General features: G+C 41.2%; 1 protein-coding gene across 2 annotated transcripts in view; it reads right to left on the bottom strand.

The window, feature by feature from the left end:
• NF2 (neurofibromin 2) overlaps positions 1-23805 on the bottom strand; it is a 158955-nt gene that overhangs the window by 50351 nt on the left and 84799 nt on the right. For both annotated transcript variants that reach the window (XM_040351958.1, XM_040351957.1), the window contains exons 12-15: positions 10132-10254; positions 9785-10002; positions 7237-7342; positions 3828-3961 (exon numbers count right to left, since the gene is read on the bottom strand). In XM_040351958.1, the coding sequence (XP_040207892.1) occupies positions 3828-3961; positions 7237-7342; positions 9785-10002; positions 10132-10254 (581 nt within the window). The remainder of the gene's footprint in view (positions 1-3827; positions 3962-7236; positions 7343-9784; positions 10003-10131; positions 10255-23805) is intronic.

Raw genomic sequence — 23805 nt, 5'->3', positions numbered from 1 at the left:
CGCTGCTGACAGTCCCCACGGAGAGATTTGCGGTCTCTCCGAGCGCTAAAACGGCCACACGAGGACAACGAAAATGAAAGATGGCCGCCGTAATAGCAAAAAACCGCCAAGGACCACAAGAAAATGGCTGCCAAGATACACAAGGCGCGACTACGGCAAAATGGCGGCCGTGGCGCACTTTTCAAAAAAAAACTTTTTTTTTTTTTTTAAAGAACAGACAGCCAGCAGCCACAGCAGCACAGTAAAACAGCACACAAGTCCCGCAGAGAACACTACAGCCCCCTGCAGTGAACACACACAGCCCCAGCTAACACACAGGCCCCGGTGATAATAAAGAGACCCCAGAAAAAAAAAAAAACCCTCACAGCCGCTACCCAAAAGGGAAGGAAGGAGAGGAATAAGGGAGAGAGGAAAGCAGGGCAAACCCTCAGTCGACCTCCCTAGGGAAAATTCCAGCCAGACCACTTACCTGAGTAAGGGGTCACTACTTACCTGTCCTGCGACTACCGGCTGGAGGTATCCCAGACAGAACCAACGTCCGCTAAACGGCATGGCTGTCGGCCAGACACACTGTGACAAGGCCATAGAGACCGGTCATATGTGTGCCCTAGAACCGAAGTTCCCCGGCCGCCCCTGGAGCAATGGGGCCTGTCGTGGACGTCCCAAAGCTGAGCTGAGGGCCGGCACACGCTCGAAGGCCGAACCTGGGGGGACTACAAGGGCCGAGGACCCAGCCTGTCACCCAGTGGGCTGTTGATAGAAGAATCGCAGGATTCAAAAATGCAGTCACTGATGTTAAAGAGGGCAATACACGGTATTAAGAACTGGGGACTGTAAACTTCTGATCAGGGTCATTTGGGTAATTTCTGTTGTCAATATGATTTAAAAAGAGTAAAACACAATTGGTTGATAATAAATGGCTTCAGCCAAACACTAACCATGAGTAAAAGAAAAGTTTTTGTGTTATCATTCATATTCTATGAAAAATGGCCAAGAAATCAAATTCTGCCAGGGTATGTAAACTTATGAGCACAACTGTACATATTATAGCTATGGACTGGCTGTCACAACGTAAATGTGGTAAGAGACACTTAAGAGCAAGTTCTGGCCCTGATAGGATGCCCAAGAGCTGCAGACAGTAAAGGGGTTGCTTACAAATGGGAAGAGTCTCTCATGAGAAAAGGAATGAGCCCAGAACTACACGAGAGGAGCTTGTGAATGATCTCAAGGCAGTTGGGACCACAGTCACCACACAAACCATTGGTAATACAATATGCCGTCATGGATTGAAATCCTGCAGCGCCCGTATGGTCCTCTTCCTCAAGAAGGCACATGTAAAAGGCCCATCTAATGTTTGCCAATGAACATCTAAATTATTATTATTATAATAATACAGGATTTATATAGCGCTGACAATTTAAATCGCTGCGTACAACTGCGTAGACATTAGGGGTGTAACGGATCGTCACCGATCCGTGATCCGAACGGGCCACCCCGTTCGGATCGGCACACCCCGCGATCCGCGGAGCGCTCCGGAGCCTAGGCCTAGAAAAGTCCCCGGCTTCGGCCTAGCTCCGGAGCGATCTTGCTCCACCCAGTCTGCTTGCCAGAGCCCAGCGTGACACGCCTCCCCGCCTCCCCGGGAAGGCGTGTCACGCTGTGCACTGGGCTCTGGCAAGCCGACATGGAGAGGGAATAGCAGAGAAGCACTAGTGTGAGAGGAGGAGGGGGGGGGGGGGAGAGCACATTTCACGGGTGGATTAAAGAGGAAGCAGGTGAGGCTGTTTGGGACTTGTTAAAAGTACAATCTTGATGTTTTTACAGCTCTATATATATAATTATATATATATATATATATATATATATATATATATATATATATAGAGAGAGAGCTGTAAAAACATCAAGATTGTACTTTTAACAAGTCCCAAACAGCCTCACCTGCTTCCTCTTTAATCCACCCGTGAAATGTGTGTGTGTATGTGTGTGTGTGTATATATATATATATATATATATATATATATATATATATATATATATATATATATATATATATATATATATATATATATATATATATATATATATATATATATATACACACACATACATACATACATGTATATATTACACACACACACACATATTTTTGCACTGATCCGAAAATGATCCGATCCGTGACTCCTGATCCGAGGATCGATCCGATCCGTGAGTTTTTTGATCCGTTACACCCCTAGTAGACATCGGCGCAAGTCTCTATTGTAAATATCTCCTAAACTGTGTAGATTTAGGAGATATTTCTAGCACCTACAGGTAAGTCTTAATCTAGGCTTACCTGTAGGTAAAAGTGGTTGTACAGGATTGATGTACAACCACTTTAAGGGGAACAATTAGGTGTCGCTGATGAGGAGGCACGAATATGCCACACTGATGGGCACTGAAAGGCAGCACTGACTGGTGTCACTGATGGGCACAGATTGGGGTCACTGATGGGCATGGATTGGTGTCACTGATAGACGTTACTGTAATCAATCAAGGATTACCTGTCTGGGTGTCCCCTGTGAGGAAATGCTGCTGATCGGCTCTCCTCGCCACACACTCCGTCAGTGTGAGGCGAGGAGAGCTGATTACCGGCACTTCCGTATTTACCATGTGACCGGCTGTGATTGGATACAGCCGATCACATGGTTAGAGAGCCACGTCATCAGCTCTTCACAGAGCTAGGACACAGCGTGACAGCAATCGCTGTTGAACTGCAACTCAATTTATAACATTTGTATTGTGTGTTTTTTCTGGATTTTTGGTTGATATTTTGTCTCTATCATTTAAAATATACCTATGATAAGAAATTATACACCCTTCATTTCTTGTAAGTGGGTAAACTTACAAAATCTGCAGGGGATCAAATAATTTATTTTCCCCACTGTATACACACACAAACACATGCATATACATACACACTGTAAATTTGTATTGGTATTATATTTAGAAAGAATTTCCTTTAAAAAAAAAGAGGGGGGGGGGACACGATATAAACAATAAAAACACAATTTTAATTAGAAATACAGCACACCTAAATCGTCCATTGACTAATAATGCACAGATTCTCTGAAATCTTCATATTGTACGAAAAAAAAAAAAAAAAACACACTATACCCTAGCTATTCCGAATACAAACATAAGCTTTTGTATAGCAGCTGTATGACTGTTTTATGCAAGTGTCTGACAATAGTGCAATGTGCTAAAGCATCATTGTGGAAAGCCCGGGGGCACCTTTTAAATCATGTAGATAGCGATAGCTAGGCCGTTTGGCATGCAAATTAACTCATTTCTAAGCCTTCATGTAAAGGTAAGAGTCCGATTGATTAGTAAGAATTATTAAACCTTCGTGATCATAGCCAGATGTCAGTGCAGAGTGTACATAATATAAAATGTGCCATGCTCTAACAAAATAAAGGATTTATGGAGACACAGGGATAAGGTATGTTCTTAGTAAGCTATTTATAGGTATAATCAGCCATATGTGCATGCATTTCCCTTGTAATATCATTTTTGACCTCACCTCAATCTACATACAAATCAGCTACTGTCCTTTTCCTATAAAAATAGGGGTATGCCAGTCATGCAATAAAGCCGATAGGTGCAAACTAATTACAAAAAAAAACTACTGTATGCCTTCAGTGCACACTGTGTATTCCACACCATCACTTGACATTTGCACGACTGACAGCATACACAGAAAGAAGTTAATTCAGAAATGTCAGCTGAAGTATTGTTCATATGCTGTATGCAGTTAAAAATCGCACAGTCCCCACCCCGCCTCTTACTTTTCTTTCTCTATTTCCATGGACAGGCGTTTCATATCTGTGTCCTTGAAATCGTAGGGCAGACTGTCACTGAGCAGGCTGAAGCTTGGCACATCTACAGGGGGCACAGAACTACTGCTGGTACCTGCTGCTTGCTGAAAAAGTAATGACTCACGATTAGAGAAATTGCAAGTTTTAGAAATGGAAAAAACTTTGACAAAAACTGAACTAAAATAATATTTTCTGAGTCTGTGAGGTTCCGCACTTAAAGTGTAGCACCAATACGGCCAGGAAAAGCTTACACTTGTCCAACCCTAAGAACCTTGGAGGCATTTTTCAGGCGCTTTAGCACTAAAAAATAGCGCCTGAAAAAAGCCTAATCTGCAATCCCAGTGTGAAAGCCAGAGTGCTTTGACACTGAGGCGCTGGCAGGACATAAAAAAAAGTCCTGCAAGCAGCTTCTTTGAGGCGCTTTAGGAGTGGTGTATACACCACTCCTAAAGCACCCACACCCATTGAAATCAATGGGCAGCGTTGCCTCAGCAGCAGCGCCTTGCGGGTGCTTTTAATCTTTCATTCGACCGCTAGCAGGGGATAAAAGTGCCCCGCTAGCGCCGCAAAAACGACGGTAAAGCACCGTTAGTTATAGTGCCGAAGCTCGGCGCTGGCAGTGTGAAAGGGCTCTTAGTGCCAAGCACATATTGTACTGACATGACAATAAATCTCAAACGTTGTCCAATGTGATCTGCTACGATGTGTGCCCTTTACAATGTACAGCTGTAATTGTCCAAATTGTTGCTTACATAAGACAACTAATTTTGTTACAGTAAAGTAGAATTCCAAGATAAATTTGTGTTGAGCACAAATAAGTAAATCAGAAGAGAAATTCTGTACGGCACGATCGTTTGATTTTCATAAAGTGTGTACACTACTTTTGATGTCCGATTCAGACTTTCCAAATGAAAATGTCCAAAAGGGAAAAACGTATTAGTGTGATAAAAATCAGATACGAAAGACTGCGCATGATCAGAAACAATAAACAAAAAAAAAAAAAAAAACATTGCATTACATATACAGTTCAAGTTTGATTGAAGGAAAACGAAGTGTTGAAAGACAAATTATAATGGACCTGTATGAAAAAAAGGCAACTGCAGAACTCCAGGGACATTTAACTTGGGTACAAATTTTAAGGGTTTTTAAAATAAGAAAATGCTTTATATCTGCCTGGTCATATTATGTAGCATGACACAGACTAACCATCACATTTTGCAAAAAAAAACAAAAAGCAGTGATCTCAGTTTTTATCCCTGGTGTTTCCTGCAGGTGAAAAAAATGGAATTGCAAAATGACTATTCCTGCCATCACTGAGGAGCTGCACAGTTAAAGGGGTTGTAAAGGTTTGTTTTTTATATTCTAAAGCTAGTGCATTGTTGGTTCACTTACCCTTTCCTTCGATTTCCCTTCTAATTTTTTTACTTTTTCTTTGTCTGAATTTCTCACTTCCTGTTTCTCCTCAGTAAGCTTTCCCCCATCATCCAAGCCATTCTGGATGGGGGTTGGTCAGCCAGAACAGCTTACTGAGGAGGAACAGGAAATTAAAAATTCAGACAATGAAAAAAAACATTTAGAAGGGAAATGGAAGGAAAAGGTAAGTGAACCAACAATGCACTAGCTTAAAGGAACCTATTTAGAAAATAAAAAACAAACCTTTACAACCCCTTTAACACAATATAATAAAAAAAAGTTAGTGTCTAGGGACCTCTACACATGTGTGAATGGTTACTAAGACAACCAATCAATCAGGTTTAGTGGCACTTTAAATAGCCCAGTAATCCTGTTTGAATTACCTAGTATGTTTATTAGCGAATACAATTGTTCTAAGAATCTATTAGGTTCAGAAGAAAATGAAAAAATGGTGCATGGACCATTAACCCTACAGAGGTCGTTGGGCTACACATATACAGTCTAAATGGATTTCAAATCAGTGGCCTAGCCGTGTAAATGAATACAACAACATAGTCAGGCTGCACATTCTTAAACATAATCACCAGATTACATTGTACAGAAAATAAATATGCACAAGGGCCACATATGCAAGAACAACTCCCTTTCTTAAAGTACACCTAGCAGCAAATATATTTACTGCATGCTAAATAATGTGTAAAGTCCTCGTGTTTCTCAGTAGAGAAGACAATAAATTAATGATTTCCACTGCATGCAGACGGTTGGGGTTGGTGACATAATTTTCCCCAAATCCCCCTCTCAAACAGTCTGTAAAAGGCTGCGTATAGGTACAATCACTTGTCTAGACTCTGGAGCTGGAACACCAATTTATCAAAACAAAGTAAAACTGCTGTTGTAAATTGTGACATAACAGAAATGAGATATGCAGACTTACAAAATACTGATCGGTCTGCTGAAATCAATGGAACAGAAAAATGAAATGTGTGTAACCGATTAACCACTTAAGACCCGGACCATTACGCAGGCCAGTTTTTGCGATTCGGCACTGCGTCGCTTTAACTGACAATTGCGCGGTCGTGCGACGTGGCTCCCAAACAAAATTGTCCCCACAAATAGAGCTTTTATTTGGTGGTAATTGATCACCTCTGCGGTTTTCATTTTTTGCGCTATAAACAAAAATAGAGCGACAATTTTGAAAAAAAAAATCAATATTTTTTACTTTTTGCTATAATAAATACCCCCCCAAAAAAATCTAAAAAAAAATATTTTTTTTCTCCGTTTAGGCCGATACGTATTCTTGTACATATTTTTTGAAAAAAAAAAAATCGCAATAAGCGTTTATCGATTGGTTTGCGCAAAATGTATAGCGTTTACAAAATAGGGGATAGTTTTATTGCATTTTTATTAATAATTGTTTTTTTCACTACTAATGGCGGCGATCAGCGATTTTTTTCGTGACTGCGGCATTATGGCAGATACATCGGACAATTTTGACACATTTTTGGGACCATTTTCATTTTCACAGAAAAAAATGCTATAAAAATGCATTGTTTACTGTGAAAATGACAATTGCAGTTTGGGAGTTAACCACTAGGGGGCGCTGAAGGGGTTAAGTGTGACCTCATGTTTGTTTTTAACTGTAGGGTGGTGGGGCATGACGTCATTGTTCCCTGATATAGGGAAAGGCGATCAGACGATCAATGACAGCGCCACAGTAAAGAACGAGGAAGCTGTGTTTACACACACTTCTCCCCGTTCTTCAGCTCCAGGGACCGATCGCGGGACTCTGGCGGCGATCGGGTCATAGGGCTTTGGACCCACGACTGGGCACTTAAAGAGGACGTACAGGTACGTGCTTGTTCCCAGCCGTGCCATTCTGCCGACGTATATGTGCAGGAGGCGGTCCTTAAGTGGTTAAAGCAGGTTATATCCTAAAAGTATTATTTGAAAAAGTTAAATTCCTTACCGCGTAGGCCGATTTGCTGGTGATTTCCAATAGCTTTTGTTTGGCTCTGCGTTCAGATTCTCTGGCTTCTTGTAAATCTTGCTTCAACTGCTCTGCTTCTTTTGCTCTTAGACATAGATACAAGTAATATCATTACTGTGTGCAAAGTGGGAATCCCCTGTTTAAAGTTTGTGTCAAGTGTTCGATTTTCAAACATGTTTCCACATGAAGGCATCATTTCATTTCTTCCAGAAAGTCACGTGGGTTTTTATTTTTTATTTTTTATACAGTGGAACCTCGGGTTAAAAATAACTTGGTTTGAGAGCGTTTATTTGCGAGAAACTTTTTTTTTTTTTTTTTATTCTGACTCGCAAGACAAGCAAAATTCAAGCTAAATAGGCCTGCAGTACCTCATTTGGCCTGAGGTACGGGGGCGCAGAAGCCGAGCAGAGCTGAAAATTAGGTACTGCAGTACCTCATTTGGCCAGAGGTAAGGGGGCGCAGGAGCCCAGAAAAGCCGAACATTAGCCTGCAGTACCTCATTTGGCCTGAGGTACAGGGGCGCAGGAGCCAAGCCGAAGTGTCCTCTGGCCTTTTCGGATGTTTTTGGCGCTCTCTGGTGCCCCCTTCACCTCTGGCCGCATTTGGTATTGCATCCCATTGAAGTCAATGCGGAACAAATTATTTTCGTTTCCATTGACTTCAATGGGAAAACTCGTTTCGATAATGGAGTACTTTGGATAACGGGCATACTCCTGGAACGGATAATTGTACCAATTGATTGTTTACAGAATGATGTTTACATAGTTGGTAAGGCTGAATAAAAGGCACCAGTCCATCCAGTTCAAACTGTGTGGGTGTGAACGTGCATTTATGTCAATAAGAATTCCCATATCTCTACATTACATTCACTAAGATGTCCATCAAATAGTTTTCTGGAAATATCGACACTCCCTGCCGACACCACAGCTTGTGGAAGGGAGTTCCACATCCTTACTGCTCTGACAGTAAAGAACTCTCTATGGAGTTTAGGTGTAAACCCGCTTCTGCACCAATTTCAGTGTGTGGGTGTGTGTCTTTTCAAGTGCGCTGAAACGAAAATCTTTTTTTTCCCCAATGCTAGAATCACCAAATTTAAGATTCGCATATCGCCATCATATCTCCTCTCATGCACCTCCAGGGAGAATACGTTTAGTGCTTGTAGTCATTTCTTGTAACTGAAGTCCTCCGGTCACCTTATTAGCTCCGTTGCCCTTATATGGACTCTCTCCAGTTCCAGTACATCCTTCCTGAGGACTAGTGACCAAAACTGGACAGCATACTCAAGAAGCAGCTGGATCAGAGTTTTGTAAAGTGGCTGAAGAATCCATTGAGTAAATCCCCTGCTTGCTGCCAATTTTCCCTAGCGAGTAATTTGCCTTCATATGCATAACTTTACATATTTCAACAATAAACCTTATTTGCCATGTAGCTGCCCTCCCCATTTTTTTTATTGAGGTCTTCTTGTAAGGTTTCTATAGTCTGTGGTGAAGTTATTGCCCTGCTTAGCTTTGTATTGTCAGCAAACACTGAGATTGAACTATTTATGACAACCTCTAGCTTGTTTATGAATAAATGAAACCTAATTGGCTCCAGGACAGAAACGGTGTACCCCATTTACCACTTTAGTCCATTCTGAATACTCGCTATCACCCACCTTTGAACGCACCCCTGTCACCAGTTTTCTATCCAGGTACATACTCTACGGTCCATTCAAACAAACCTCAATTTTTAAATTTGACATTTATGGGAAAATGTATTGAATACTTTTGCAAAAATCTAAATATAGCACATCCATAGGCCACATGCCTTCCATTATCTAGAGGACAGGCTACTATATTATCTAGAGGACAGGCTACTTCCTCTTAAAATGTTAACAGATTGTTCTAATAAGAACGATAGTTCAAATAATTCCATGCCGATTACTACAAATTGTATCGTTTTCATCAGCAATTTCTTGGATGCAGTCCCTTACATCCCCTTTAATAGGCCTGTAGTTTCCAGGTATATATCTCAGTCCTTTTTTAAACATGGGTACCGTGTTGGCTTTTTCCTAGTCAGCTAGTACCATTCCTGTCAGTATGCTGTCCATTAAAATTTAGGAACCACAGTCTGGTTATAGCCTGGTTAAGTTCTTTAAGGACTCTTGGGTGTAAGCCATCAGGTCCTAGTATTTATTTGAGTTAAGATTTTCAAGTCCAGTTCTGAGACTAGCTTCTGTTAGCCACAAGGGTACATTCTCTGCTGTGTTGCTAACAATACAGTCTTTATTACTATTCCCCTCCTTATCCTTTGTAAAAACTGAGGAGAAGAATGAATTTAGTACAGATGCCGCCTTCTTGTCTTTGGTAACCAACTTCTATTGATCATCCTTTATGGGGCCAATATGCTCTGTGTCAAAGTAAGTCCAGACATCTTTTCACAATCGCTAAATTTGTGTACATAGCAACGCACATATTATAACCTAAAACTAGAATGAAAGACATATAGACAAAGGGCAATGCTTTACCCCTTAAGCACATCACCTTACCTTCTTTCAGACTCTTCTGCCATCTTGAGTGCCAACATCTCTGTCTCTAGCACTTTCTGTTCCATGAGTCGCTTTTCTTCTTCACTACGAATGGCTGTAGCTTTAATTCTCTGTATCTCCTGTTCAGCCTCAGCTGCTTTTTGGGCAAGCAGTTTAGCTTCTTCCTCTGTGATTTGAGCTTTTTCTGCTAGCAAATCTGCTGTTTCTTCAGATCTCATCTAGACAGAAATAAAGGCAACTAACAATTCTATCCGCATCCAAGCATGATGACTCACGAGTCATTTTATTTTTAAAATACAGGGCTAGCTCAACAATTGTGACTTTAGGACAGTGTATTCATGTCTCACCAAAGCATCATTGGCCATTTGTGCATCTTCCTTCAGCTGCAAGAGTCTTCTTTCAAGCTCATCACGTGTCCTCTCGGCCTCTTCTCTCAATTGCTTTTCCCGTGCCAGCCTCTGACGCTCCATCTGCAGGGAATTCAAAATTGGTTTTAGCATAACCGCTTTGGATAACCCAAACAAGATAAAAGTTCCATTGCTGTTGTAAAAGGGTTTCTCTATCTTTTACATGAGTTTACCATGTATTTTGCATTAATGAAAAAAACTATTGGAAATAGAGCAACTCCATGGCAGTGGAGGGAGCTGAACCGAGAACTCTGGCAAATGTTTCCAACAGATAGAGAAGCTTTGGAATGTTTTGGTCTGTCAGGTCACCTGTGGCCAGGTGACAAGTGCACCCCGTTGGGGTCAGGGATGCACCACAAGGTAGTGAACCCTATGGCCGACTGCTGCGATCAGAGAGGAAGCGTGTGCCCAAGACTCCCCAGGGCGCGGAGTCTAAGACCCTGCTTTGTGTTCACCAGAGCCTCTGGTGGTGAGGATGGCCTTTGCCGCAGCTGGATCCAGGTCGCGACCCCTGGGGTCCCCAAGGTCACGCTCCGCAGGCAAAGAGGGGAAGCAGCAACCAGGACAAGCGATAGTGATGGGTAAGCCAAGGTCGGGGCAACAGGCAGACAAGGGTAATCAAGGAACAGGCCAAGGGTCAGGGAAAAAGGCAAACAGGAGAAGTCAGAGACGAGCCAAGGTCGGTACACAGGAAGATAAACGTAGCACACTGCAGACAGGAACAAATGTTGAACAGTAAAGCAGACTAGCAGTGCAGTGGTTAAAATAGGCTTCCTGGGATGGCCTAAGGTGGAGCCATACAGGGATGAAGGTGATAAAAGACAGCCAGAAAGAGGGTCAGGCCTCTAATGAACACATGGAGACAGGTAAGCTGCCAGACTTTAGTGCATATCCATGACATGGTCCATCACCCATCCATAAATAAAATTTCAGTACTGAATGAACAGATCTATTAAAAGTTGATTAAGCTAAAAACATGTATGCAATAGAACCGCAGCATACTCTTATGTACATCAACAATCAATTCAGAAAATTCGAGAAATTATTGGAATCGTCACATTCTTTTACTTAAAGAAGGTTATATCATTAAACAATGGATAAAAGATTTCTCCATACCTACATCCACAAAAGATCTGTTCGTTCCCCAAGATGTTTGGAACAACCTACCTGCCGCGTTCCTTCAAAAACTGTGTGCACAACACAGTGGGGTTAATTTACTAAAGGCAAATCCATTTTGCACTACAAGTGCACTTGGAAATGCAGTCTCTGTAGATCTGAGGGGAAGATCTGAAATGAGGGGAAGTTCTGCTGATTTTATCATCCAATCATGTACAAGCAAAACATTTTTTTTTTTTCTTAGCATGTCTCCTTCAGATCTACAGTGACTGCACTTCCAAGTGCACTTGTAGTGCAAAGTGGATTTGCCTTTAGTAAATATACCCCAGTGTGTACCTAGAAGAATTGATGCCGATTCGAAGCCAAAGGGTAGTCAAATATCGATTTGATTTAGAGGTTTTCTGTTCGATCAGTTTGCATTTTGTAAAATTGATAAAAACATTAAAAAAAAATTATATATATTTTTGAAAGCATTGCTATTTTACAGCATTTCTTCATATCCATCTAAAACTTTTAACAGTATCGTATCTATGCCTATAATGTTTGCACCGTAATATACACACATACATGGTGCAAACAATTTAGGCAGGTGTAAAAAAAAAAATGCTGTACACATTAGGAAAGCTTTCAGAGAAAAATGTTTCGTTTATTTTCTCAATTAAAAATAAATAATGAACATAGGCGATATCCAAATCCTACCAATATTTGCCTTCAAAACGGCATCAATTCTTCTAGGTACACTTGCACATGGTTTTTGAACTGATGATGTTGAGATCTGGCTCAGTGGGGGCCAGACCATCACTTTTGGGACTTCATGTTCTTTACACTGAAGTTTGTAATGACACTGGCTGCATGTTTGGGGTCATTGTCCTGCTGCAGAATAAATTTGGGGCCAAGCACACGCCACCCTGATGGCATGGCGAGTAAGTATCCGTTTGTATACCTCAGCATTGAGGACACCATAGATCCTGACCAAATTTTAAACTCCATTTGCAGAAATGCAGTCCAAAACTTGCAATAAACCTCCACCGTACTTCACTGTGGTCTGCAGACATTGTACTGTTGCCCAGCCTTTTGGTGAACAAACTGTCTCCTGTTACAGCCAAATATAAAAAAAAATTACTCCCAAGCCCAGAGCACCTGCTTCCATTTTTGTGCATCCCAGATCCTATGTTTTGTGCACAGTTGAATCTCTTAGCCTTGTTTCCACATTGGAGGTATGTCTTTTTGGCCTCAATTCTTCCATGAACCAGACCAGTATAGGGGTGTTATTGGGTCTCATGACCAGCTTCTGTTTAACAAGCATTCTGGAAAACCAACAGCCGATCAGCATCTGATCAGTGCCTGCAGCCAATGGCTGCAAGCTCTGACAGGTATGTTCTGGCAGGGTGTGGTCCCCCTGTCAGAACACAAAAGCACAACAATTCTGTGTGTACCAGGCTTTACAGAACTATGATGACCTGAGTTTGTGGAAGTAACAACATTACTACATGTGTAGAAATTACAGATTAGTGAGGAACTACACTGCAGAAAGAGCTTGTTATCAGCATGAATAACATGAATCAGTTATCTAGCAATACAGAAGGATTTTAAATTTGCCTTGTGCAAGCTTGGTGTATGTATGTGGCATGGCTGATTTCAAGCTTTTGGTTGGTCACAGAGATTTATTTTTACTCTTTCAGATTTTTTTGGGCTTGGTTTTTGATAAAGTGGGAAAACTCTAGTAGGGGTGCCCAACCTTTTGACCTTTCTGAACCACATTGGAAGAGGAGGAAGCGTCTTATGCCGCATACACACCATCACTTTATGTGATGAAAAAAAAAAACATTTTCTGTGAAGTAAAAAATGACGTTTTTGAAACTTCAATTTTCAAAGACAAAGTTGCCTACACACCATCGTTTTTCTCACAATGTTCTAGCAAAGCGAGATTACGTTCCACCACGTTTTTCCATTGAAGCTCGCTTCATAAGTAGCTTCTGGGCATGCGCGGGTGAAAAAACGTTGTTTTAAACAACGTTTTTTGCTCCACACGGTCAATTTCTGTGAAGTAAAAGTTGACGTTTTGAAAAACGACACATAAAATTGAAGCATGCTTCAATTTTTTTTGGTCGTTTTTTAGAAGACATAAAACAACGTTTTCCCCCCACACACTGTCAATTAAAGTGACGTTTTTAAAAACGTCATTTTTTTTCATCACATAAAGTGATGGTGTGTACGGGGCATTAGGCTGCACATAAAATGCACTAACAATAATGATAGCTGATGAGCAAAAAAATGTGGGCAGATCGAAATTTAAAAGTATGACCATAGACAAAATTCTGTAAGGGAAGTTTTCTGTAAGGGAAGTGTAAGGGAGGGTTATAACCCCTGACAGTTAATTTATTTTTTTGCCTTCTGTGCTCCATTGGGAAGATTTCCCTTAATTTCCTGTAACATAGCCAAAACATGAAGAGAAAATCCCTGCAAATTAAGGGAGCCCCTTGGGGCCCTCCAGGTCACCAGAACTATCCCGATTGGAAGATTTCCCATTACTTTTCTGTGGACAACCTAAAATCTGAGACCTTTTTTTACTTCCACTTTAAATAATAAATGGTAAACAGGACAAATGAAAAAGGTGAATCTCCCTAAACAGGGACACAGACCGCAATGGAAAACATGAAAAAGGTTTCTAATGCATTTTTACCCTATCCAAAACTTTAAAAACGGATGACATGAATAAGGCATGATTTTGAAAAGTTGGATATATTTCTTTGGGAAGATAAAACTTTTAAAAGTCCAGCAAAGAGACACTGTCAAACGTTTCTTCGGTCACATGTGTTATTCAAGTGTAAAAGCATTTTTACAAAAAATGCAAGAAAGATTCAACATTTTGAAGTTTACGATTTTGTGTTAGGCCACATTCACATCCGCCCTAAGCCGCAGGTTGGACACCCCTGCTTTAGAGCCTCCATAAAATGTTATTGCCATCTGTGTCCCTTTTGAGAAGATCGCCCTTCACTTCTTTAAGGAAAGGTCAGAACTTCTAAAAAAGGTTCAGATCGCTGTCTGTGCCTGTCATAACAATAAACTCTTTGCTCATTTTATTTTTTCTTAAATGAGCATCTCAGTGATATGAAGTGAAGGAAATATTCCCCAATGGGGCCAAAGAGGTTTACCCACCAAAAGGAGACAATAAAAAATACTCCTCTAAAGAGGATAAGTGATAGATTTACAGTAGCAATGTGTTTTAGAGGTCTTTATATTAGGGTTGTCTCAATACCACTCTAAGACCGAGTACAAGTACCGATACTTTTTTCAAGTACTCGCCGATACCGATTACCGATACTTTTTTTAAATGTCATGTGACAGTTTCTCAAAGCACAATACAGATTAGGTGGCACTGATATGCAGCACTGCTAGATGGCTGACTGGCACTGACAGATGGCACCGACGGCTGGGGGGCACTGGCAGTGCAGGGTGTACCAAGATGGGCATCTCTGACGGAAACACGGATTTTCCCTTCCGCAACCGAATGTGACGGCTTCGGTCACCCTAAACTCTATACTCCCTGTCAGCTCGACGCGCTGCCCTCCGCCAGGTAGCGGCTAAGGCATTGGGAGCATTTGTGCGAGTACAAGTACTTGCGCAAATGCTCGGTACTAGCATCAGTATCAGGACAACCCTACTTTATATATACAGGTTTATATCTAGAGCATAGTTTCTAGAAGCAGACAATACATTTAAAACTTGGACTGCATTTTGGAGTGAATATCATGCCAAAAACCAATGCCAGCAGGAATATCCTTAATGAGTCTAAACTGCTGAGCATAACATAGTGTTTTAGCTAGGTGACTGCTCCTTGCTCTTGAGGGTCATAAACAAACACAAAGATCCCAAGGAAACCATAATCTAGGAAAACCTCTAATTAAAAGTAAATGATGACATTGATCATACACGAGTAGTGTATTATAGTCTCATCTTCCACATGAAAGAAGGGTCGGGACCAGATCCTCTCATTTTCATTAATATGCAAAGATATTTTCAAGTTGTTCCTATTAAAAAAGTTGCGGCTGAAGGAGGAAAATGAGTTAACGTAGGCTTCTTTTTGCAAGCCTTGAAATGCTGCTGTAAAGATGTTTTTTTCCTTTCTAAAACGTCTCCTTTCATGTTAAAAATAAAAAAAATCATACTACGAGTTGTGTGCTTGCATTATGTTTGAAGATGTATTTTTGAAGTATGCTGTATTAGTTCTGCTGCTAGAGCTTTCCATTTTTCTTAGTGATGAAGTTCCAGATAAGGAATCACATCAAATTCAGAAGACGACAGCATAACTAGTAGCAAGAAGGAAGACAGACGAGTCAACAATTGTAGGTCCACGCAAGGGATCCAAAGTGGACTCTGCTGGCAAGGCAAAATGCATTTCAGCTCTTCTATGTAGTACATAAAAACAACACTGGCAACAGCACTCCATTTTATATGTATCCCCCCTCAAGGAATTTTATCTGGATATAAAATCTTTCCATTTACTTTTCATAGTGTGCACAATGATGAGTTCAGCAGCATCTGTTCTACTATCAGGCTTTTCTTGCTAAATAATTAAGACTTTTTATGGGTTTACAGATGTACTTCTACAGAACAGAAGTTAAAAAGAAGGTGCTCTATATGACCAGCTATACAAACAGGATCCAAGGTACAGGAAGTAAAATGAGCCTTGAACAATACCTTTCAGTAGATACACTGCCCTCCATTATCCATTAAAAGCTATAAGACAATTAGAGGGATGTGTGTACAGGAGCTTCTAGCATTGCCTGATGAAGCAGGAGGGGTTGCACACCTCCATTTGCCCCTTCCATATAGTCTGCACTATGTTTTAGACAGACGCTAGCAGACAGCTGTTCTGTTCTTTTCACTCCTTGTATGGCTTGGCTCCTTTTGTGGCTTATTTAGCCTATTTTAGCATCTATAAATCTCTTTGCAATGAACTTTCAGTTAGCCATTATTGCAAGCACACAAAAAGCTTTTTATTGCTTGTACAATATGTTCTCTTATAATACTTCTATGTAATAACTATGCCATCAAAATTTACATGTGCCATTGCAGCTTTAAATTCAATCCAAGTACAGTACGAGAAGAGCCGCTAAAAAAACGAGAGCAAAGGTCAGAAAAAAATGCTAGTTATTTTAAATAATACCAGCTTACCAGCTCTTTCTTGTTAGGACCCTTTCACACGGATGGATAGAATGGTGCTTTCAGCTGCGGATTTTATTTTATATCTTTCTTTTTTGTTTTATAAACAAAGTAATACAAAAGAAAAAATAAACAAAACACTCTTACATACAGTTATACTCTCCTTATTACCCTAGACAACAACAATATATATAAAACCTTCCTTGCTGGTCATAATGAGAGGATACAAAGTAAACTAAAAAAAAAAAGGAAACCCAAAAATAATCCCAAAAAAATAATAATTCTCTCCCACATCCCGTCTCTATAATCTCATATGTAGACTTAACACCTTTCAACTTCCAGATACCTCCTTGTTCTTTAATAAGGTCAACATCACCCTCATTAAACCTCTCCCCTATAAGCCAAAAAGGCCCTCCAGGAAGACCACGTCTTTAACCACTAGAGTACCGGGCCATCGTCAAATGACGGCTCCACGGTGACTCTGAAAACTCAACAGGACGTCATATGACGTCCTGTATTCCTGCGGCCACTGGGCGGCGCGCGCGCGCCCGGCGCGTCCCCGAGATGCCGATGCGCGTGCCTGGCGGTCGCGATGTCCGCCAGGTACCCGCGATCGGTAACGACAGAGCAGGGACGTGGAGCTCTGTGTGTAATGATGAGGTGTAAACACAGAGCTCCACGTCCTGTCAGGGGAGAGAGGAGACCGATCTGTGTCCCTTGTACATAGGGACACAGATCGGTCACCTCCCCCAGTCACCCCCCTTCCCCCACAGTTAGAACACAATTCAGGTATACATATTAACCCCTCCCTCACCCCCTAGTGTTAACCCCTTGAATGCCAGTCACATTTATACAGTAATTAGTGCATTTTTATCGCATTAATCGCTGTATAAATGTGAATGGCGCCAAAAACGTGTCAAAAGTGTCCGATGTGTTCGCCGCAATGTCACGGTGACAGTAAAAAAATCGCAAATCGCCGCCAATACTAGTAAAAAAATTAATAAAATAAAAATGCCATAAATCTATCAGCTATTTTGTAAACGCTATAACTTTTGCGCAAACCAATCAATATATGATCATTGCGATTTTTTTTACCAAAAATATGTAGAAGAATACGTATCGGCCTAAACTGAGGGGAAAAAACGTTTTAAAAAAAAAAAATTGTGATATTTATTAAATAAAAAAGTAAAAAATAGTGTTTTTTTTTTTAAATTGTCACTCTTCTTTTGTTTATAGCGCAAAAAATAAAAACCGCAGAGGTGATCAAATACCACCAAAAGAAAGCTCTATTTGTGGGAACAAAATGATAAAAAAATTGTTTGGGTACTGTGTAGCACGACCGCGCAATTGTCATTCAAAGTGCGACAGCGCTGAAAGCTGAAAATTGGCTTGGGCAGGAAGGGGCGTAAGTGCCCGGTATGGAAGTGGTTAAATATCTATCCTGTTGTTGTTGTGCAGACTAGTTCTTCTAGTCTACTGATCTCTTTCACTTTGCTTATCCACATCTCTATTGTTGGTGGAAATGGTGATTTCCACTTCATTGGTATACAAGCTTTTGCAGCATCTACAGTTGTGTTCAAAATTATTCAACCCCCCAATGCTGTATAGGGTTTAAGGTAATTTAGTGTACATTTGTAATTGTATTCAGAATGAAATCCTACAAGGACTTCCTAAAGAACCATATGCAACTAAAATGACATCAATTGGTTTTGTAATACAGTAGTAAATGTTTATTTTGTGAATTCTTCATTTACAGAATTATTCAACCCCTTAAAGACTACCACTCTGAAGAACAGAGGTTCATTGAAGTGTTTTCAATCAGGTATTGAAAACACCTGTGAATGTCAGGGAGCAGCAATAAAGCCTAATAAGCACCAATTAGGCAGCTTTAAAATGACTGTGATACTCAGCTCCTTCTAGACATTTACTGGTGTGGTTACAAACATGGTGAAGTCAAGAGAATGGTCCAGGAAGACAAGAGAAGAGGTGATTACCCTTCACAGGAAGGGCAATGGCTATAAGAAGATTGCAAAGATGTTAAACATACCAAGAGACACCATAGGCAGCATCATTCGCAAATTCAAGGCAAAGGGCACTGTTGAAACACTACCTGGTCGTGGTAGAAAGAAGATGCTGACTTCGACTGCTGAGCGCTACCTGAAGCGTAGAGTGGAGAAAAGTCCCCGTGTGACTGCTGAGGAACTGAGAAAAGATTTGTCAGATGTGGGTACTGAAGTTTCTGCTTAGACAATATGGCGCACACTGCGTAATGAAGGCCTCCATGCCAGAACTCCCAGGCGCACCCCCTTGCCGTCTCCAAAGAATAAGAAGAGTCGACTGCAGTATGCCAAAAGTCATGTGGAAAAACCACAGAAGTTTTGGGATTGTGTTCTGTGGACTGATGAAACAAAATTAGAAGTGTTTGGGCCCATGGATCAACGCTATGTTTGGATGAGGAAGAACAAGGCCTATGATGAAAAGAACACCTTGCCTACTGTGAAGCATGGCGGGGGGTCAATCATGCTTTGGGGCTGTTTTGCTTCTGCAGGTACAGGGAAGCTTCAGTGTGTGCAAGGTACCATGAATTCTCTTCAGGACCAGGAGATATTGGATGACAATGTGATGCAGTCCGTCACAAACCTGAGGCTTGGGAGACGTTGGACCTTTCAACAGGACAATGATCCCAAGCATACCTCCAAGTCCACTAGAGCATGGTTGCAGATTAAAGGCTGGAACATTTTGGAGTGGCCATCGCAAGTCACCAGACTTAAATACGATTGAGAACCTCTGGTGGGACTTAAAGAAAGCAGTTGCAGTGCGCAAGCCTAAGAATGTGACTGAACTGGAGGCTTTTGCCCATGACGAATGGGCGAAGATACCCGTAGATCGCTGCAAGACACTTGTGTCAAGCTATGCTTCACGTTTAAAAGCTGTTATAACTGTAAAAGGATGTTGTACTAAGTACTAAGATTGAATGTCAATTGGGGGATGAATAAAACTGATAATGATGTGAGCACAGAAAAGACATTTGTGGTTATTTCATTATAAATGTTATGTTATATTTGTCTGACCTACACGTGCCTCTTTGATTTAATTGTAAGCAGGATGACTGAATGATCAAAATCAATGTCAAACTGGCCAAAACAATCAATTTCAGTGGGGGTTGAATAATTTTGAATACAACTGTAAGAGGTGACAAGTACTTGATTCCCTATATGCTTCCTCTGATATTTGATTTACGTGCAACAGAAAGAATTCTGGGTCTTCGGTATGACTTGTTGTGTACAGATCTGAAGGATTCGTTTAATCTCCAGCCAGAAGCTTCTTAGCCTGGGACAGTCCCAAAAAATATGCAACGTCGTGCCTTTACTTCCCTGACATCTCCAGCACTTTTCCAAGACATCTGGGAAGATTTTTTTTTAATGTTTCTGGTGTCCGATATCATCTTGCAAAGATCTTAAAATTTGTTTGTTGTATTCTCACACAGATCAATGTTTCATGCGCACGTCTATACATACATTGTCGCTGTTCCAGGCTAAATGTCTTCCCCAGTTCCTGTCCCCAGTCTTGAACGCATTTCAGGGGGTACCTTCCCGATTGTGCTAATTTGTGACTTATTGAGAGGGTATGTGTTATTGCTCCCTTTTCAGAGCACAGTTTGTCAAACCTCGTGAGAGGTCTATCAAAGTTCCCCAGGTTCGAAAGAGTATTGAGGAAGTGAACCAACTAACGCATTCCAGAATTTTAAGCCGAATACATTCCTCAATTCCATCAATTCTGATATTGTCACCCATGTACCCGCTTGAATTTAGCTAAATGCCTGGGTACACTCACTATCCCTTAACTGTTAAAACGCCCCATCTTCACATCCTGACGGGAAGAGTGGGTTATCTATTATCGGGTACAGAGGGGAGGTAATAGGATTTATTCCGATCATTGGGAATACCGTAGAGCAGATCCTAATCGCGTTGACCACTATCAGGTTTTTGCTCACTTCTTTAGGAAGTGAAGTAAAACACCAAGGTGCTCTATTCAACGGTACTATTGATTGGGCTTGTTTAATTTGTACCCATAGCTTAGTGTCTGTATGTCTGTTCCAGTCTATAACCCTATTCAAGTGTACTGCGTAATAGTAATTCTGTATGTCTGGAACTGCAAGTCCTCCCTGTTTAGGAAGCGTCAGTTGTTTTCTTTGTATCCAAGGATTTTTATGCGCCCATATAAACTCAAAAATGTATCTCTGGCACGGTTTGAAATATTTCAAAGGAATACGTATTGGTAATGCTTGCAATAGATAAAAGGAATTTAGGGAGTATACTCATCTTTATAATATTACATCGACCCAGCAAGGTATGAAAACCCAGGTTCCACTTATCCAGTAACATCTTAACCTTTTGTAATAAAGGTGGAAAATTTAGGTCGAAAATCTTATCCACCTTCCCTGCTAGTTGCGTACCCAAATATGTTAATGCTCGGTCTGTCCATTTAAACTTAAAGTTTTGTTTCAATTGTACTATCGATATTTGTGGGACATTAACTCCCATCGCCTCCGACTTATTAAAATTAATGCAGAAGTTCGAGAGAGATCCGTATCTCTCAAACTCCTTCGTCAAATTCGGAATTTAAATCAATGGGTTCACAAGAGTAAACAGCATATCATCTGCATAGGCTGAAATTTTGCAATAGTTATTTCCTATTTGTATTCTTGAGATATTCCGGTTTAAACGCACCATACGCAGAAAGGGTTCCAATGACAGGGCAAAGAGGAGTGGAGACAGGGGACATCCCTGTCTTGTCCCATTGGAGATCTGGAAGGGCTCGGATAGTATTCCTTTGGCCCTTACCTGGGCCGCTGGACACGAATAGATCGAAAATATCCACTGTATTATCTTCCTTCCAAAACCTCCATGCTGTAGAACTGCCCGCATATACCTCCAATTCACCCTGTCAAAGGCCTTCTCTACGTCTGTGTTTAAAAATACACATTGCGTCTGTGTTGTGTTCACTACCTGTAGAAGGTTAATAACTTTAATTGTATTATCCCGTGCTTCACGAACGGAGACAAATCCAACCTGGTCTAGATGTATCAGATCCGGAATATGCTGTTGTATCCTATTCGCCAGAATCTTCGAGAACAACTTCAGGTCCATGTTTAACAAGGAAATTGGCCGGTAACTCCCACAGAGGGCGGGGTCTTTCCCCTCCTTTGGTATAACCAAAATATATGCTAAAAGGGTATCTTTAACTAAGTTTTCAGATGATCACAACGCGTTAAATAATTGAATCATATACTCAGATACCGAGGGGAACAGTATTTTATTATATTAAGCCATAAAACCGTCTGGCCCCAGGGCTTTCCCAGTTTTCATTGAGCTTACTGCTTCCTTAAGTTCCTTCTCCGTTATGGGTTCATCTAGTTTCTCTTGGTCTACTTCCGATAATCTCGGTATTGCCGATGCCGTTAAGTACTGATCAATCTGTTCTTGAGTCGGGGGTTTACTCTGTATGTTATAAAGGGAGTGGTAATATTCTTGAAATACCTTCGCTATATCTTTTGGTTTCATAACCTTTGGTTTCTTTGGTGGGTTAATGTGTGGGATATAGTTACTCAACTTCTGTTCTTGTAATTGTCTAGCCAATTGTTTCCCACACTTATCTCCCGACTCATATGAGAACTTCTTACATCTTTGCATTAGAGCCTTTGCTTTGTAGTACAGAAGATCTGTAATTTGGGTTTGTTTTCTGGCCAACTCCTCCTCTACTACTATTGACCGTGTTTGTTTATGTCTATACTCCAAAATAGCTAGCTCTTCCAGTAGCCCTTTTAACTGTTCTGTACGTTTCCTTTTAATCCTAGTTCTATGTTTAATCAACACTCCTCTAATAACCACCTCATGCGCTTCCCAGATAATTCCGGGATCGCATTCTGGGGTATCATTGGTGTTGAAATAAAACTTTAACTCTTTAATCACCTCTTCTAGGATCTCTTTATCTTGTAGAAGGCTTTCATTTAGTCTCCACTGGTTAGACCTAGTCCGTGTTGGGTCTTGTAACGCAAATACTAGAAAAATCGGAGCGTGATCTGACCACGTAATGGATCCTATTTTGGCCGTTTGTACAGAGTGTAATTGAGCGTGTGGGATAAGAAAAAGGTCAATACGGGAGTATGTCTTATGGGGAGGGGAGTAAAGCATATAGGGGGTAATCCACAAAGAAGCGGCGCAACGTAACTTTTCGGATTTAAGTTACACTGCCGCAAAATTTCCACGTTAGGTGCCGATCCACAAAGCACTTACCTGGAAATTTGCGGCGCTGTAACTTAAATCCGGCCGGCGCAAGGAGTTCCTATTCAAATGGGACTCGCCCCATTTAAATTAGGCGCGCTCCCGCGCCGGACGTACTACGCATGCTCCATCGGGTAACTTACCCGACGTGCATTGCGCTAACTGACGTTGCTTCAACGTCATTTGCTTAGACGTTAACGTAAATGGCGTCCAGCGCCATTCACGGACGTCTTACGCAAACGACGTAGAATTTAAAATTCGACGCGGGAACGACGGCCATACTTAACATGGCTTAAGACAACTAGGGCTCAGCCCTAGTTTTACGCGGTGGAACTCGACGTAAACGACGTAGATTTAGAGCGACGGGCCCGTCGGAGCGTTCGTGGATCGCCGTAACTGGTCATTTGCATATTCTAGGCCGGCCGCAATGGCTTCGCCACCTAGCGGCCGGCCTAGAATTGCATCCTTAAGATCCGACAGTGTAATTCAATTACACATGTCGGATCTTCGTCCTAACTATGGGAAACTGATTCTGTGGATCAGTTCCATAGTTAGGACCAGGGATACGACGGAGTAACCGCAGTTACTCCGTCGTATCTCTTTTGAGGATTTGGCCCATAGTCTTTTTCTTAAGGGTGTAACAGCCTCCATACAATCAATCAGTTGGTTTCTATGCAGAATTTGGGAAATGCGATTTCTCTAACCAAGAGAGATAGAGGACTTTCCCGCGGAGGTATCCTTTTTGGGGTCTAATGGAATATTCAGGTCGCCACCCAAAATCAAATGCCCTTCTGTAAACTCCATCAGTCGCTTAATCGCCTTGTCCAAAAAAGCTTCTTGGTGATCATTAGGGGCATACATGGTGGCAAGTGTTACCCGTATTTCTCCTATTTTACCTTTTACAAATATATAGCGTCCTCTCGAATCTCTCACTGAGTCTGTGTACGTCGATTGGATTCTCCCTGCTAAAAGGATAGAAACCCCCTTTGTCTTAGCTACTTGATTGGTCGAGTGGTATACTATTGGATATACCCTATTCTTTAAAATC

The sequence above is a fragment of the Rana temporaria genome, chromosome 1, assembly GCF_905171775.1.
Source record: "Rana temporaria chromosome 1, aRanTem1.1, whole genome shotgun sequence".
Classification (NCBI taxonomy): Eukaryota; Metazoa; Chordata; class Amphibia; order Anura; family Ranidae; genus Rana; species Rana temporaria.
This window is presented reverse-complemented; position numbering and strand designations above follow the sequence as displayed.